General features: G+C 35.8%; 3 protein-coding genes across 6 annotated transcripts in view; 1 reads left to right on the forward strand and 2 right to left on the reverse strand.

The window, feature by feature from the left end:
* The window catches only part of LOC126767640 (uncharacterized), a 47,465-nt gene that overhangs the window by 27,719 nt on the left and 921 nt on the right, over positions 1-18,825 (reverse strand). The window lies entirely within an intron of this gene.
* LOC126767639 (heat shock protein 68) lies at positions 180-14,607 on the reverse strand. 2 transcript variants are annotated; one of them, XM_050485110.1, is made up of 2 exons: positions 12,526-14,607; positions 180-332 (listed from the first exon to the last, which is right to left on the reverse strand). In XM_050485110.1, exons 1-2 carry the CDS (start codon positions 14,426-14,428, stop codon positions 310-312), a joined length of 1,926 nt encoding a protein of 641 aa, XP_050341067.1. In that variant the 5' UTR covers positions 14,429-14,607; the 3' UTR covers positions 180-309. The 2 variants fall into 2 exon arrangements, with proteins under 2 accessions (XP_050341067.1, XP_050341068.1); XM_050485111.1 differs by having other exon boundaries at positions 180-2,141; positions 14,338-14,606.
* On the forward strand, positions 4,149-18,687 carry LOC126767638 (heat shock protein 68-like). Of its 3 annotated transcripts, none has more exons than XM_050485109.1 (2): positions 4,149-5,742; positions 17,954-18,687. In XM_050485109.1, the coding sequence occupies exons 1-2, from the start codon at positions 4,341-4,343 to the stop codon at positions 18,475-18,477; spliced, it is 1,926 nt and encodes a 641-aa protein (XP_050341066.1). In that variant the 5' UTR covers positions 4,149-4,340; the 3' UTR covers positions 18,478-18,687. The 3 variants fall into 3 exon arrangements, with proteins under 3 accessions (XP_050341066.1, XP_050341064.1, XP_050341065.1); XM_050485107.1 differs by having other exon boundaries at positions 4,149-5,614; positions 17,826-18,687; XM_050485108.1 differs by having other exon boundaries at positions 4,150-4,431; positions 16,643-18,687.

The raw sequence follows: 18,825 nt of genomic DNA on the forward strand, positions 1-18,825 counted from the left end.
CTGAGATATAAATTTCACATTCGGAATAGGCTAGGTATAAATAAGAGAAGAAGAGTGGAACAACAAACCAAAATATTTAAACTTTTAATTTTGAACACCCGTTTTAAAATGCGAAATTCTTTGTTTAAAAATATTTAAAAGCGGCTGGCTTTATTTAATATTTGTAAAGAATTATGAACTTAAGCAACAATTACAACATATGTATTTACTAAAATTCATTTCAAAGATAATTTAATTAAAAACTAAATCACAGTCTTGTACCAACTACATAAAATAAATAAATAAAATTTTAATACTGCAAATTGGAATTTAGTCAACTTCCTCGACTGTTGGTCCACCATAATTATCACCGCCAAAGCCACCAGTTTGTTGTCCGCAATTACCAGGTTGAGGACCACCTCCTGCTTGTTGGTGCATCTTTGTCATAATTGGACTACATATTTTCGTCAGCTCTTCCAACTTATACTCGAACTCCTCCTTTTCGGCGGTGGTATTACTATCCAGCCATTTAATCGTCTCTTTACACTTCTCCAGTACTCGATCTTTATCTGATTGACTTAATTTGCCTCCCGCTTCGTCAGCTGCTTGTTTTACACCAAACACATAGCTTTCAAGTTGATTGCGGGCTGTTATTCGTTGACGGTGTTTCTCATCTTCCTCGGCATATTTTTCGGCTTCATTTACCATACGATCGATGTCTGCTTGTGAAAGTCGTCCCTTATCGTTCTTTATAGTTATATTCTTAGCATTGCCGGTGCTCATTTCCTTTGCAGTCACATTCAAAATTCCATTAGCATCCAAATCGAAAGTTACATCTACTTTGGGTACTCCTCGAGGAGCTGGTGGAATTCCAGTTAAATTGAATGTGCCCAGCAAGTTGTTGTCTTTGGTCATGGCTCGTTCACCCTCAAACACCTGAATGGTGACAGCTGGTTGGTTATCTGCATACGTCGTGAAGGTTTTTGACTGTTTGCATGGTATACGACTGTTCCGCTCAATCAATTTGGTCATCACTCCACCAGCGGTCTCAATTCCTAGTGATAATGGTGCCACGTCAACCAACAGGACATCTTGAATTGCACTGCTCTTATCACCACTCAGAATTGCTGCTTGAATAGCTGCACCATATGCCACCGCCTCATCTGGATTGATTGAAAGGTTCAAAGTTTTTCCACCGAAGAATGTTTGTAGCAAGTTTTGTACTTTCGGAATTCGAGTTGAACCACCAACAAGGACAATATCGTGGATTTGGCTTTTGTCCATTTTGGCATCGTTCAAAGCTTTTTCTACTGGATCTAGTGTACTGCGGAACAAATCACCACACATCTCCTCAAACCGTGCTCGGCTAATTTTTGTGTAGAAATCTACTCCTTCATATAGAGCATCAATCTCAATAGAAGCTTCAGTGCTGGATGACAGTGTACGTTTCGCACGCTCTGCTGCTGTTCTTAATCGTCGCAACGCTCGAGGATTCGATCGCAAATCCTTTTTATATTTACGTTTGAACTCTTCTGCAAAGTGGTTTACCAATCGATTGTCGAAGTCTTCTCCACCCAAGTGAGTATCACCAGCTGTCGCTCGCACTTCAAATAGTGAGCCTTCATCAATAGTTAAAATGGAAACATCAAAAGTACCACCGCCCAAATCGAATATGAGCACATTGCGTTCGCCTTTAAGGTTTTTATCCAGACCATAAGCTAAAGCCGCTGCTGTTGGTTCATTAATAATTCGAAGAACATTCAATCCCGCAATGGCACCAGCATCTTTGGTGGCCTGACGTTGTGAGTCGTTGAAGTAAGCCGGCACTGTGATAACGGCATCTCTTACAGATGTACCCAAATACGCTTCGGCAGTCTCTTTCATTTTTGTTAGCACCATTGAACTTATTTCTTCAGGGGCAAACTTTTTCTGTTCTCCTTTGAATTCAACACTTAACTTTGGCTTCCCACAATCGTTAACCACTGTAAAAGGCCAATGCTTCATGTCCGCCTGGATTTTCTGATCGTCATACTTTCGTCCAATTAATCGCTTTGCATCAAACACTGTGTTCTTTGGGTTCATGGCAACTTGATTCTTCGCGGCGTCACCAATAAGCCGCTCCGAGTCTGTGAACGCCACATAGCTGGGTGTTGTGCGATTACCTTGATCGTTCGCTATGATTTCCACTTTTCCGTGTTGGAATACTCCTACACACGAGTATGTTGTTCCCAAATCTATTCCAATTGCAACCATTTTAATTGCTTTCTTGTACTTTTTAGTATTTCAGTTAAACTTATTTATTATTAACTTTCAATATTCTTAAATTGTTTTCTTATGCACTCGGTAAAAAGTTGTTTGTTTTCTGTTTTGTTTTGCTAAATGACTTTAGCTAACTTTGTTATGTTTATTCGCTTTGACTTTTCAAATGAAACTATGCGGAGGAGAAATTTTCGGCCGGTATTTATATGAAATCAGTCGGAGAGAGAATAGTCGAGAACAGATTTCTTGACGTTTCTCGAAATGTCTATGTGCTGTTCGTATGAAATGCTACAGCTGACGACGAAAGGGTGCAATTATTGTGAAGAGAAAAAATAGAAACTGTTCTCAGAAAGTTGGAGAGGAGTATCTCCTTCTCGCTACAATCGGTATCGCTGACGAAAAAAGTGTGCAATTATTGTGAAGAGAAAAAATAGAAACTGATCTCAAAAAGTTGGAGAGGGGTATCTCCTCCTAACTACATGGGGAACGTTTACAGAAAGTTATGTACAAATGTATTTTTGAAAAATGAGAGTGGAGAGTACCTGTACGAAAAATAACCATAATGTTATTTTTAACTTCAACACTAGGAACAAAAGTTCAATCACATTTTGTTAAATATAGTTAGTTTAAGAGGATGGAGGAGAGGCATAAATAATGTAGAAATGTTTATTAATAAATACAGTTAAACTTAATGATCGGAGAATATTTAGTTCATATACAGTTTGTACTTTTTTATTCATATGCACCTCCATGCTTAGAATTAAAATTGTTGACCTACCGTATTTACATAGCGGCATAAATATTGCGGAACGCTGGAGTTTAATTAACTATGCCGTTGCAATTGTGCTAAAAGTGTGTTCACTTTTCATACGATCAGCCAGTAGTTCAACTAAAAACAAATGGCTGATTTTTAATGGAGCAGTAACACCTGTTTGGTTTCACATTTTATGAAAAAAGTGGAATAGGACTATAAATGATCGTTTTTTGGAAAATTTTAACTATAGCTACAAATTCGTTAGAAATTTAAAAGTAGATACATATGTATGTATGTTGCAGATTAATATCTTAATGCAGAAGGCTACGTACCATTTGGTATAAATCAACGTTTCTAAATATACGTATACATTTTAACAGATTTACATAATCGACTTATTACAAATATTAAAGAATTGTCATACTAACATTTGTTTAACAGTTTTAATCTGATATTTCCGATGATGGATATAACTTCTGAACCGATTTATAACATACGATTTTGTTCTCATCCGCCGGTAGAGTAGGTGCTCTATTCCGAAGAGTACAGCTGATTCGGTCGCAAGCTGTTATCGACGAAACAGTCAATAGGTTTCAAATTTGATAATCAGAAAATTAACAAAAATTTCCCACAATTAAATCTAAACAAATTAGCAAAATCACTTATTGCGATAATAATATTATGTAGTTTTCACATAGCATTACGTTTAAGTGGTAAACGCTATAATAGCAACAATCCAACAATTACTAGAAAAAATTTACTCCCGAGAGAAATATTTCATTCATAAATTTATTTCTGCTAATAATTTTATGAGAGAACTACTCTTTCATACTCTCCTTATCAACTGTTGGAGACAACATATAATAATAAAATAAAGGCATATGTCCGTTATTTGCTTTTTTCAGCAATTGCACTACGTAAAGGTTGTTATTCTTTGTAAAAAATTTTGTAATAATAGACAGAGTCATTAAAATTCTTTAAAGCTAACTACAGTTTTCTAGATTCCTATTGGCAACATATTTTACGACGCTTTATCGTTTTTCTCAATTGCGAGTAGCGAATGGTGTATAGACATTTCCAGAAACGTCAAGAAATCTGTTCTCGACTATTCTCTCTCCGACTGATTTCATATAAATACCGGCCGAAAATTTCTCCTCCGCATAGTTTCATTTGAAAAGTCAAAGCGAATAAACATAACAAAGTTAGCTAAAGTCATTTAGCAAAACAAAACAGAAAACAAACAACTTTTTACCGAGTGCATAAGAAACAATTTAAGAATATTAAATATTGAAAGTTAATAATAAATAAGTTTAATTGAAATACTAAAAAGTACAAGAAAGCAATTAAAATGGTTGCAATTGGAATAGATTTGGGAACAACATACTCGTGTGTAGGAGTATTCCAACACGGAAAAGTGGAAATCATAGCAAACGATCAAGGTAATCGTACAACTCCCAGCTATGTGGCGTTCACAGACTCGGAGCGGCTTATTGGTGACGCCGCGAAGAATCAAGTTGCCATGAACCCAAAGAACACAGTGTTTGATGCAAAGCGATTAATTGGACGAAAGTATGACGATCAGAAAATCCAGGCGGACATGAAGCATTGGCCTTTTACAGTGGTTAACGATTGTGGGAAGCCAAAGTTAAGTGTTGAATTCAAAGGAGAACAGAAAAAGTTTGCCCCTGAAGAAATAAGTTCAATGGTTCTTACAAAAATGAAAGAGACTGCCGAAGCGTATTTGGGTACATCTGTAAGAGACGCCGTTATCACAGTGCCGGCTTACTTCAACGACTCGCAACGTCAGGCCACCAAAGATGCTGGTGCCATTGCGGGATTGAATGTTCTTCGAATTATTAATGAACCAACAGCAGCGGCTTTAGCTTATGGTCTGGATAAAAACCTTAAAGGCGAACGCAATGTGCTCATATTCGATTTGGGCGGTGGTACTTTCGATGTTTCCATTTTAACTATTGATGAAGGCTCACTATTTGAAGTGCGAGCGACAGCTGGTGATACTCACTTGGGTGGAGAAGACTTCGACAATCGATTGGTAAACCACTTTGCAGAAGAGTTCAAACGTAAATATAAAAAGGATTTGCGATCAAATCCTCGAGCGTTGCGACGATTAAGAACAGCGGCAGAACGTGCGAAACGTACACTGTCTTCCAGCACTGAAGCTTCTATAGAGATTGATGCTCTATATGAAGGAGTAGATTTCTACACAAAAATTAGCCGAGCACGGTTTGAGGAGATGTGTGGTGATTTGTTCCGCAGTACACTAGATCCAGTAGAAAAAGCTTTGAACGATGCCAAAATGGACAAAAGCCAAATCCACGATATTGTCCTTGTTGGTGGTTCAACTCGAATTCCGAAAGTACAAAACTTGCTACAAACATTCTTCGGTGGAAAAACTTTGAACCTTTCAATCAATCCAGATGAGGCGGTGGCATATGGTGCAGCTATTCAAGCAGCAATTCTGAGTGGTGATAAGAGCAGTGCAATTCAAGATGTCCTGTTGGTTGACGTGGCACCATTATCACTAGGAATTGAGACCGCTGGTGGAGTGATGACCAAACTGATTGAGCGGAACAGTCGTATACCATGCAAACAGTCAAAAACCTTCACGACATATGCAGATAACCAACCAGCTGTCACCATTCAAGTTTTTGAGGGTGAACGAGCCATGACCAAAGACAACAACTTGCTGGGCACATTCAATTTAACTGGTATTCCACCAGCTCCTCGAGGTGTACCCAAAGTAGATGTAACTTTCGATTTGGATGCTAATGGAATTTTGAATGTGACGGCAAAGGAAATGAGCACCGGCAATGCTAAGAATATAACTATAAAGAACGATAAGGGACGACTTTCACAAGCAGACATCGATCGTATGGTAAATGAAGCCGAAAAATATGCCGAGGAAGATGAGAAACACCGTCAACGAATTGCTGCTCGCAATCAACTTGAAAGCTATGTGTTTGGTGTAAAACAAGCAGCTGACGAAGCGGGAAGCAAATTAAGTCAATCAGATAAAGATCAAGTACTTGAGAAGTGTAAAGAGACGGTTAAATGGCTTGATAGTAATACCACCGCCGAAAAGGAGGAGTTCGAGTATAAGTTGGAGGAGCTGACGAAAATATGTAGTCCAATTATGACAAAGATGCATCAACAAGCAGGAGGTGCTGGTCCACAACCTGGTAATTGCGGACAACAATCTGGTGGTTTTGGCGGTGATAATTACGGTGGACCAACAGTAGAAGAAGTTGACTAAATATGAGTCGCTGATATTATGCAAAAGTATTATAGCAATTAGAACTAATTTATAAAAGACTGAAAAGTTCCTAAAGTAGATTATATAAGTTCTTTGTTAACATTTTGTATGTTTGGTTAATGCATAAGTTACTTATGTTAGCGTAATTGTAGTGATTTAATGTTGCAAGCTTAATTTAAATAAAGCCGACCGCTATTCAAGTGTTAAAAAATATGTGTTTTTTTTGTAGTTTTATAACTATAATGAAGAAAAATATTTTTCGCGATCACCTTTTGAAAATTATAGACAAGTTTTATATGCAAAGATGTAGGTCATGTAATTATGTTTCTACGTCTGTACTAACTAGTAGACATTGAAAAGGGTCAAGTAAAGTCACCGTCTCCTTATAACTGACTAGGTTTAATAATTTCGAAAGTTTACTCACAATTTGTATAGGTGATACATATTTTTATTCTTATTTAGACACTATAAGTTTTCATTAAAATATATTAATTTACACAAACTTTGAACTTGATCTAATTTGACAGAGGCTATATTCGATAATTATGAAATATAAACTAAAGGAAGGGGAAGTTGAGAGCAGAATTTTTTTAACAACTTGGGATGTTTTGATTATATTAAATATCATATGTCATTTGTAGTACGACAATTTCCGCTGATGCTAGTCAAGGTTTATTTCAAATTAGTAAATTCTCATAAAACTGTAAAATTTGAGGCTGTTACTGTTTATATAATTTGGTGATTCTATGTAATATATTAATGAAAAAATTACGGCTTTCTATACTAGTATTGTATTATTATTATATTATTTTGAAAACGATGTTGTCGAATTGCTCGGTATTAAATGTTTCCAATAATATTAAGTATTTCAAATTAATCTTCTTAAGCGGGTAAAAGGAAACCCAAAAAAACAACTAAGGAGAGCTAAGATCGGACGCAACCGAAGATTTGATAGTCTCGCAATTTTCAATAATCAATATTATCAACGTTGGTAAAACTTTATATTGAAAAATGTTTTGATCATACTTGCTATTTATATAATGGCCATTTGCTCAATGTCTGGTTAGAAGCCATCTTTCAGTTAAGTTCTGATTAAAATAAAAAAGAAGTCTTGGTTAAGTTATCCAGCACTTAACTGGCAGGTGGTTGCTAATCAGACATTGAAAAAATTGCTCTTAAACTATAGGTCATATAATCACTTAGGGCCGTTTTTTTTTCAATGGTTAACCCCACCGAAAGAGGGAGCCTTTGCTAACCAGACATGAAGAAAAAGACCCGTAGTCCGACATATTTATATTAAAATCAATCTAACACCATCTAACCGATATCCATAATTTGTAATACCGAATGACATACTACTTATTAATATAATCTCCCTTAATTTAGTTGCGATATCTAGATATACTTGAGATATAAACTTAATCGAAAAGGCGAAATTTAAAATATTTGGTATAAAAGGGAAAAGTAATGGAGGGGAGAATATCTTTATATTATGTTAGGGTGATATTATGGTTCAAACGACAACCATTATATGTAGTATATGGGAGTTGGAGTAGTATCGACCCGATTTTTATCTATTTTATTAACATGCCACATACTAAAAAAAAAAAAAAAACAAGAAAAAACGTTAGCTTCGACTGCACCGAAGCTGATATACCCTTCACAGGCGCATTTCTTTTAGTAACTAAGTGTTCAGTTTGCATGAAAGCTACATATGTACTATAGTAATCCGATTTGAACAATTTTTTCGGAGATTATATTATTACCTTAAGCAGTAATCCATGTCATATTTCGTGAAGATACCACGTCAAATGCGAAAGTTTTCCATACAAACCCTTGATTCCGATCGTTCGGTTTGTATGGCAGCTGTATGCTATAGTGAGCCGATCTGAACAATTTCTTCCGATATTACATTATTTCTATGAACAATAACTCATACCAAACTTCGTGAAGATATATCGTCAAATGAGGAAGTTTCCCATGCATACACTTGACTCCGTTCATTCAGTTTTTATGGCAGCTATATGCTATATTAACCGATCTGAACAATTCCTTCGGAGATTACATTATTATGTTAGAAAATAACCTGTGCCAACTTTTGTGAAGATATATTGTCAAATGTGAAAGTTTTCCATACAAGAACTTGATTCCGATCGTTCTGTTTGTATGGCAGCTATATGCTATAGTAAGCCGATCTGAACAATTTTTTCTGAGATTACATTATTATTTCAGAAAATAACCTGTGAGAACTTTTGTGAAGATATATTGTCAAATGTGAAAGTTTTCCATACAAGAACTTGATTCTGATCGTTCTGTTTGTATGGCAGCTATATGCTATAGTAAGCCGATCTGAAACATTTTTTTTTGAGATTACATTATTATCTCAGAAAATAACCTGTGAGAACTTTTGTGAAGATATATTGTCAAATGTGAAAGTTTTCCATACAAGAACTTGATTCCGATCGTTCAGTTTGTATGCCAGCTATATGTTATAGTGGTCCGATATCGGCAGTTCCGACAAATGAGCAGCTTCTTGAAGAGAAAATGACGTTTGCAAAATTTCAAAACGATATCTTAAAAATTGAGGGACTAGTTCGTATATATACAGACAGATGGACAGACAGACTGACGGACATGGCTAAATCAACTCACCTCAACATACTGATCATTTATATATATACTTTATAGGGTCTCAGACGCTTCATTCTGGGTGGCAAACTTAATATACCCTGTTCAGGATATAAACAATTATATAGAGTAAAGTCAACTGAATGTTCGAAAATCCTGATTTTAGGTGTATAGGGGATAGGTCAAGTTTTCGCTCAAATTTATATATTTTGGACACAAAGATACACAGTTAAGAGTAAAACACACTCTCTGATTTGGTCTATATATGCGGACACGTGGAATTTCAACACAAACAGAGAAGGATTATCCCTGAATTTCAATTATCTATCTCACACCTATACCGATATTATCGATCAAAAGTCAACTGTAAGTACTGGGGTCCAAATATTCGGTACCTAAGGGCTTGAACAGTTTTGGTTGGATTTGAACAATTTTTGGTCATAAGGTGGCATACACCAAAGGCATCATTCGTGCAAAGCTTTATCCCTTTATATTAATTGCTTCTTGATTTATGTACTGAAAAATTAAAGAATAAAGTGAAATTAAAAATTATCAAAGATTGATTTTTTAGTAGTAGGTCGTTCAGGAAATCTTTCCTTTAATTTCACTAATTATAGGTTAAGAATTAGTTTTCACTATTTTACTCATGAACAGTCTCATTTTTTGAAGCGGTGGGAAAAAATATGGAATACAGCATAAAATAAAAATATACTACAAGTTACATATGTATATTTCATAATGTCAGATGAATAAATAATCCAACATCATACATATTTCAAAGAAACCTTCCAAAAATCGCTTGTTTACCTCAGGGTTACTTGGAAAAAATAATTATCTGCAACCTTTGTGCTTTTTAGATATGTATATATATAAATTTAAACATTTTGAATATAATACATCAAATCATAAGAAGATTAATAAAATTAGCCCTTTAAAATCTTATAATTTATATAACTATATGTACTTATAAAATATGTAGTCAAGAGAAACCAGGAGTTTAAGGTTTGTATTGTTATCGACTTTTATGACATTCAAAATTAGCCGAAATTGTAATAGGGAAACAAAATGGAAGTGATTTGACTATTTATTTGAGAACAGTAAACATCGTCTTGTTTTCCTTTATCAGCAGATCAATTCGCGTAAGGAACTAAAGAGCAATTAATTGCAAATTAACTCTTTGTTGACCAGTTAACTGTGTCAATCAATAGAAAGAGTATTACTATATGTTTCTTTCCATGATTTAAGGCATTGGTAAATACATATATGATAGATAAGGTTCAAACAATTCATAGACAGTGGACTTCAAATGTTCACACAGCTCAATTGATAGACAGCTTTCATGACCACAAAACGTTTCTATTGAAATTTATTTAAACTGCTATAACAGTTACGGGTCTGTTTCGGTTACGTAGACTTGATTGTAGTGGGAACGGCTTATAACTAAGTCCAGTTTCATTATATCGACATAGCGCAAAACAACCAAAACATAACAAGGGTAACCTACACTGGTAGCCACGCAAAGCTTACCATTATACTTTCTTAAATTTTTTTAGGTCGTTTTTATTCGCTCTGGATTTTCTTCAATTTTGTTATTTATTATTATTACATTATCTAATTATAATTATAGTTTTTAATTTATTACGTTTAATGAGTAAAACACAAACTAGCTTTTCTGTGCTGATTATACAAAAGCGGCCGATTTTTATTGCTTTTAAATTAATACCGCGACTAAATTTCCTGATTCAATTAAAGAATTATAAAATAAAACATTAATTTCAATTATAGTGTAAATGAAATTATATAAAAAAAATAATAATAATAAAGTTTTTTCATCGCATGTCAGCATGTAAGAGACATTTCGAGCTCATTTTATAAAGCTCACAAACTTTCAAATGATTTTGTCTATAGCCGAATGTGTTTTGTTTTTAATTTTTAAAAATTTTGATTGTAATTAACTTACTTCTAAGTAAACAAAACTCTATAAAACAAAACGTACCGCTATATAAAGTGTTGTCAAATATGCACAACACGTGAAAATTTTGAATGGTAAGCTTTGCGTAGTGAAGAGTGTATTTATTTATAAAGAGTTCAACAATGGAGCTACTTTATATAAAACTTCATGTATGTACGTATTAATACGGAACCCATTTGAAATGTATGTAACATAGTAAAAATGTTCTTTTAGCCCAGTTAAATAATAAAATTTCAGGTCTTTCTTTTTTTCTTACTATATATCGGGTGATTTTTTAAGAGCTTGATAACTTTTTTAAAAAAAAAACGCATAAAATTTGCAAAATCTCATCGGTTCTTTATTTGAAACGTTAGATTGGTTCATGACATTTACTTTTTGAAGATAATTTCATTTAAATGTTGACCTCGGCTGCGTCTTAGGTGGTCCATTCGGAAAGTCCAATTTTGGGCAACTTTTTCGAGCATTTCGGCCGGAATAGCCCGAATTTCTTCGGAAATGTTGTCTTCCAAAGCTGGAATAGTTGCTGGCTTATTTCTGTAGACTTTAGACTTGACGTAGCCCCACAAAAAATAGTCTAAAGGCGTAAAATCGCATGATCTTGGTGGCCAACTTACGGGTCCATTTCTTGAGATGAATTGTTCTCCGAAGTTTTCCCTCAAAATGGCCATAGAATCGCGAGCTGTGTGGCATGTAGCGCCATCTTGTTGAAACCACATGTCAACCAAGTTCAGTTCTTCCATTTTTGGCAACAAAAAGTTTGTTAGCATCTTGGTTGACATGTGGTTTCAACAAGATGGCGCTACATGCCACACAGCTCGCGATTCTATGGCCATTTTGAGGGAAAACTTCGGAGAACAATTCATCTCAAGAAATGGACCCGTAAGTTGGCCACCAAGATCATGCGATTTAACGCCTTTAGACTATTTTTTGTGGGGCTACGTCAAGTCTAAAGTCTACAGAAATAAGCCAGCAACTATTCCAGCTTTGGAAGACAACATTTCCGAAGAAATTCGGGCTATTCCGGCCGAAATGCTCGAAAAAGTTGCCCAAAATTGGACTTTCCGAATGGACCACCCAAGACGCAGCCGCGGTCAACATTTAAATGAAATTATCTTCAAAAAGTAAATGTCATGAACCAATCTAACGTTTCAAATAAAGAACCGATGAGATTTTGCAAATTTTATGCGTTTTTTTTTTTAAAAAAGTTATCAAGCTCTTAAAAAATCACCCGATAGTAATATACAATTTTGTAATACAAGTAACAATTATTACTGCATTCACCACTTTGTGCATCCAATTAAGGAATAGTAACTATTCTCCTAATGTAACTTTTCTCTTTACAGATGGCGAAGTTCAAGGTTTCGAATGACATAAGCCTTTGGTGTTGGGAACATGTTTATAAAATTAAAAACCAAATTTTAGATTTAAAATTTTTTTAAAGTAGTCAGTTTTATTCAATTGTATAACCAAGCGAGTACTACCACGTTAAATAACATCATTAACAACTTTCATACATTTTTATAAAGATAAATAAATAAATTAAACCGAGTTTTATATACAAACATATTTACAATCTAAACTTAACCTATAATTTCTTTGGCATTTACATGAATATTAGAATACTGTAAATTGGAATTTAGTCAACTTCCTCGACTGTAGGTCCACCGTAATTATTACCGCCAAAGCCACCAGATTGTTGTCCACAATTACCAGGTTGTGAACCAGCACCTCCTGCTTGTTGGTGCATCTTTGTCATAATTGGACTACATATTTTCGTCAGCTCCTCCAACTTATACTCGAACTCCTCCTTTTCGGCGGTGGTATTACTATCAAGCCATTTAATCGTCTCTTTACACTTCTCAAGTACTTGATCTTTATCTGATTGACTTAATTTGCCTCCCGCTTCGTCAGCTGCTTGTTTTACACTAAACACATAGCTTTCAAGTTGATTGCGGGCTGTTATTCGTTGACGGTGTTTCTCATCTTCCTCGGCATATTTTTCGGCTTCATTTACCATACGATCGATGTCTGCTTGTGAAAGTCGTCCCTTATCGTTCTTTATAGTTATATTCTTAGCATTGCCGGTGCTCATTTCCTTTGCAGTCACATTCAAAATTCCATTAGCATCCAAATCGAAAGTTACATCTACTTTGGGTACTCCTCGAGGAGCTGGTGGAATTCCAGTTAAATTGAATGTGCCCAGCAAGTTGTTGTCTTTGGTCATGGCTCGTTCACCCTCAAACACCTGAATGGTGACAGCTGGTTGGTTATCTGCATACGTCGTGAAGGTTTTTGACTGTTTGCATGGTATACGACTGTTCCGCTCAATCAATTTGGTCATCACTCCACCAGCGGTCTCAATTCCTAGTGATAATGGTGCCACGTCAACCAACAGGACATCTTGAATTGCACTGCTCTTATCACCACTCAGAATTGCTGCTTGAATAGCTGCACCATATGCCACCGCCTCATCTGGATTGATTGAAAGGTTCAAAGTTTTTCCACCGAAGAATGTTTGTAGCAAGTTTTGTACTTTAGGAATTCGAGTTGAACCACCAACAAGGACAATATCGTGGATTTGGCCTTTGTCCATTTTGGCATCATTCAAAGCTTTTTCTACTGGATCTAGTGTACTGCGGAACAAATCACCACACATCTCCTCAAACCGTGCTCGGCTAATTTTTGTATAGAAATCTACTCCTTCATATAGAGCATCAATCTCTATAGAAGCTTCAGTGCTGGATGACAGTGTACGTTTCGCACGCTCTGCTGCTGTTCTTAATCGTCGCAACGCTCGAGGATTCGATCGCAAATCCTTTTTATATTTACGTTTGAACTCTTCTGCAAAGTGGTTTACCAATCGATTGTCGAAGTCTTCTCCACCCAAGTGAGTATCACCAGCTGTCGCTCGCACTTCAAATAGTGAGCCTTCATCAATAGTTAAAATGGAAACATCAAAAGTACCACCGCCCAAATCGAATATGAGCACATTGCGTTCGCCTTTAAGGTTTTTATCCAGACCATAAGCTAAAGCCGCTGCTGTTGGTTCATTAATAATTCGAAGAACATTCAATCCCGCAATGGCACCAGCATCTTTGGTGGCCTGACGTTGTGAGTCGTTGAAGTAAGCCGGCACTGTGATAACGGCATCTCTTACAGATGTACCCAAATACGCTTCGGCAGTCTCTTTCATTTTTGTTAGCACCATTGAACTTATTTCTTCAGGGGCAAACTTTTTCTGTTCTCCTTTGAATTCAACACTTAACTTGGGCTTCCCACAATCGTTAACCACTGTAAAAGGCCAATGCTTCATGTCCGCCTGGATTTTCTGATCGTCATACTTTCGTCCAATTAATCGCTTTGCATCAAACACTGTGTTCTTTGGGTTCATGGCAACTTGATTCTTCGCGGCGTCACCAATAAGCCGCTCCGAGTCTGTGAACGCCACATAGCTGGGTGTTGTACGATTACCTTGATCGTTTGCTATAATTTCCACTTTTCCGTGTTGGAATACTCCTACACACGAGTATGTTGTTCCCAAATCTATTCCAATTGCAACCATTTTAATTGCTTTCTTGTACTTTTTAGTATTTCAGTTAAACTTATTTATTATTAACTTTCAATATTTAATATTCTTAAATTGTTTCTTATGCACTCGATAAAAAGTTGTTTGTTTTCTGTTTTGTTTTGCTAAATGACTTTAGCTAACTTTGTTATGTTTATTCGCTTTGACTTTTCAAATGAAACTATGCGGAGGAGAAATCTTCGGCCGGTATTTATATGAAATCAGTCGGAGAGAGAATAGTCGAGAACAGATTTCTTGACATTTCTCGAAATGTCTATGGCTGTTCGAATGAAATGCTACAGCTGACGACAAAAGGGTGCAATTATTGTGAAGAGAAAAAATAGAAACTGTTCTCAGAAAGTTGGAGAGGAGTATCTCCTCCTCGCTACAATCGGTATCGCTGACGAAAAAAGTGTACAATTATTGTGAAGAGAAAAAATAGAATCTGATCTCAAAAAGTTGGAGAGGGGTATCTCCTCCTAACTACATGGGGAACGTTTACAGAAAGTTATGCACAAATGTATTTTTGAAAAATGAGAGTGGAGAGTACCTGTACGAAAAATATCCATAATGTTATTTTTAAATTCAACACTAGGAACAAAAGTTCAATCACATTTTGTTAAATATAGTTAGTTTAAGAGGATGGAGGAGAGGCATAAATAATGTAGAAATGTTTATTAATAAATACAATTAAACTTAATGATCGGAGAATATTTAGTTCATATACAGTTTGTACTTTTTTATTCATATGCACCTCCATGCTTAGAATTAAAATTGTTGACCTACCGTATTTACATAGCGACATACATACATATGTAAATATTGCGGAACGCTGGAGTTTAATTAACTATGCCGTTGCAATTGTGCTAAAAGTGTGTTCAGTTTTCATACGATCAGCCAGTAGTTCAACTAAAAACAAATGGCTGATTTTTAATGGAGCAGTAACACCTGTTTGGTTTCACATTTTATGAAAAAAGTGGAATAGGACTATAAATGATCGTTTTTTGGAAAATTTTAACTATAGCTACAAATTCGTTAGAAATTTAAAATTAGATACATATGTATGTTGCAGATTAATATCTTAATGCAGAAGGCTACATACCATTTGGTATAAATCAACGTTTCTAAATATACGTATACATTTTAACAGATTTACATAATCGACTTATTACAAATATTAAAGAATTGTCATACTAACATTTGTTTAACAGTTTTAATCTGATATTTCCGATGATGGATATAACTTCTGAACCGATTTTTATAACATACGATTTTGTTCTCATCCGCCGGTAGAGTAGGTGCTCTATTCCGAAGAGTACAGCTGATTCGGTCGCAAGCTGTTATCGACGAAACAGTCAATAGGTTTCAAATTTGATAATCAGAAAATTAACAAAAATTTCCCACAATTAAATCTAAACAAATTAGCAAAATCACTTATTGCGATAATAATATTATGTAGTTTTCACATAGCATTACGTTTAAGTGGTAAACGCTATAATAGCAACAATCCAACAATTACTAGAAAAAATTTACTCCCGAGAGAAATATTTCATTCATAAATTTATTTCTGCTAATAATTTTATGAGAGAACTACTCTTTCATACTCTCCTTATCAACTGTTGGAGACAACATATAATAATAAAATAAAGGCATATGTCCGTTATTTGCTTTTTCAGCAATTGCACTACGTAAAGGTTGTTATTCTTTGTAAAAAATTTTGTAATAATAGACAGAGTAATTAAAATTCTTTAAAGCTAACTACAGTTTTTTTAGATTCCTATTGGCAACATATTTTACGACGCTTTATCGTTTTTCTCAATTGCGAGTAGCGAATGGTGTATAGACATTTCCAGAAACGTCAAGAAATCTGTTCTCGACTATTCTCTCTCCGACTGATTTCATATAAATACCGGCCGAAGATTTCTCCTCCGCATAGTTTCATTTGAAAAGTCAAAGCGAATAAACATAACAAAATTAGCTAAAGTCATTTAGCAAAACAAAACAGAAAACAAACAACTTTTTATCGAGTGCATAAGAAACAATTTAAGAATATTAAATATTGAAAGTTAATAATAAATAAGTTTAACTGAAATACTAAAAAGTACAAGAAAGCAATTAAAATGGTTGCAATTGGAATAGATTTGGGAACAACATACTCGTGTGTAGGAGTATTCCAACACGGAAAAGTGGAAATTATAGCAAACGATCAAGGTAATCGTACAACACCCAGCTATGTGGCGTTCACAGACTCGGAGCGGCTTATTGGTGACGCCGCGAAGAATCAAGTTGCCATGAACCCAAAGAACACAGTGTTTGATGCAAAGCGATTAATTGGACGAAAGTATGACGATCAGAAAATCCAGGCGGACATGAAGCATTGGCCTTTTACAGTGGTTAACGATTGTGGGAAGCCCAAGTTAAGTGTTGAATTCAAAGGAGAACAGAAAAAGTTTGCCCCTGAAGAAATAAGTTCAATGGTGCTAACAAAAATGAAAGAGACTGCCGAAGCGTATTTGGGTACATCTGTAAGAGATGCCGTTATCACAGTGCCGGCTTACTTCAACGACTCACAACGTCAGGCCACCAAAGATGCTGGTGCCATTGCGGGATTGAATGTTCTTCGAATTATTAATGAACCAACAGCAGCGGCTTTAGCTTATGGTCTGGATAAAAACCTTAAAGGCGAACGCAATGTGCTCATATTCGATTTGGGCGGTGGTACTTTTGATGTTTCCATTTTAACTATTGATGAAGGCTCACTATTTGAAGTGCGAGCGACAGCTGGTGATACTCACTTGGGTGGAGAAGACTTCGACAATCGATTGGTAAACCACTTTGCAGAAGAGTTCAAACGTAAATATAAAAAGGATTTGCGATCGAATCCTCGAGCGTTGCGACGATTAAGAACAGCAGCAGAGCGTGCGAAACGTACACTGTCATCCAGCACTGAAGCTTCTATAGAGATTGATGCTCTATATGAAGGAGTAGATTTCTATACAAAAATTAGCCGAGCACGGTTTGAGGAGATGTGTGGTGATTTGTTCCGCAGTACACTAGATCCAGTAGAAAAAGCTTTGAATGATGCCAAAATGGACAAAGGCCAAATCCACGATATTGTCCTTGTTGGTGGTTCAACTCGAATTCCTAAAGTACAAAACTTGCTACAAACATTCTTCGGTGGAAAAACTTTGAACCTTTCAATCAATCCAGATGAGGCGGTGGCATATGGTGCAGCTATTCAAGCAGCAATTCTGAGTGGTGATAAGAGCAGTGCAATTCAAGATGTGCTGTTGGTTGACGTGGCACCATTGTCACTAGGAATTGAGACCGCTGGCGGAGTGATGACCAAATTGATTGAGCGGAACAGTCGTATACCATGCAAACAATCAAAAACCTTCACGACGTATGCAGATAACCAACCAGCTGTCACCATTCAGGTGTTTGAGGGTGAACGAGCCATGACCAAAGACAACAACTTGCTGGGCACATTCAATTTAACTGGAATTCCACCAGCTCCACGAGGAGTACCCAAAGTAGATGTAACTTTCGATTTGGATGCTAATGGAATTTTGAATGTGACGGCAAAGGAAATGAGCACCGGCAATGCTAAGAATATAACTATAAAGAACGATAAGGGACGACTTTCACAAGCAGACATCGATCGTATGGTAAATGAAGCCGAAAAATATGCCGAGGAAGATGAGAAACACCGTCAACGAATAACTGCCCGCAATCAACTTGAAAGCTATGTGTTTGGTGTAAAACAAGCAGCTGACGAAGCGGGAAGCAAATTAAGTCAATCAGATAAAGATCGAGTACTGGAGAAGTGTAAAGAGACGATTAAATGGCTTGATATTAATACCACCGCCGAAAAGGAGGAGTTCGAGTATAAGTTGGAGGAGCTGACGAAAATATGTAGTCCAATTATGACAAAGATGCACCAACAAGCAGGAGGTGCTGGTCCACAACCTGGTAATTGCGGACAACAATCTGGTGGTTTTGGCGGTGATAATTACGGTGGACCAACAGTAGAAGAAGTTGACTAAATATGAGTCGATGATATTATGCAAAAGTATTATAGCAATTAGAACTAATTTATAAAAGACTGAAAAGTTCCTAAAGTAGATTATATAAGTTCTTTGTTAACATTTTGTATGTTTGGTTATGCATAAGTTACTTATGTTAGCGTAATTGTAGTGATTTAATGTTGCAAGCTTAATTTAAATAAAGCCGACCGCTATTCAAGTGTTAAAAAATATGTGTTTTTTTGTAGTTTTATAACTATAATGAACAAAAATATTTTTCGTGATCACCTTTTGAAAATTATAGACAAGTTTTATATGCATAGATGTAGGTTATGTAATTATGTTTCTAGGTCTGTACTAACTAGCAGA

This window comes from Bactrocera neohumeralis, chromosome 2 (assembly GCF_024586455.1).
Source record: "Bactrocera neohumeralis isolate Rockhampton chromosome 2, APGP_CSIRO_Bneo_wtdbg2-racon-allhic-juicebox.fasta_v2, whole genome shotgun sequence".
In the NCBI taxonomy this organism is placed as follows: Eukaryota; Metazoa; Arthropoda; class Insecta; order Diptera; family Tephritidae; genus Bactrocera; species Bactrocera neohumeralis.

Excerpts from the sequence above, each read along its gene's own strand:
- LOC126767638 (XM_050485109.1), top strand. The coding sequence starts at position 4,341 with ATGGTTGCAATTGGAATAGATTTGGGAACAACATACTCGTGTGTAGGA. Across the intron at positions 5,743-17,953 it reads TATTCCACCAGCTCCTCGAG|GAGTACCCAAAGTAGATGTA; the intron begins GTGTACCCAAAG and ends CAGCTCCACGAG.
- LOC126767639 (XM_050485110.1), bottom strand. The coding sequence starts at position 14,428 with ATGGTTGCAATTGGAATAGATTTGGGAACAACATACTCGTGTGTAGGA. Across the intron at positions 333-12,525 it reads CGGTAATAATTACGGTGGAC|CAACAGTCGAGGAAGTTGAC; the intron begins CTACAGTCGAGG and ends ATTATGGTGGAC.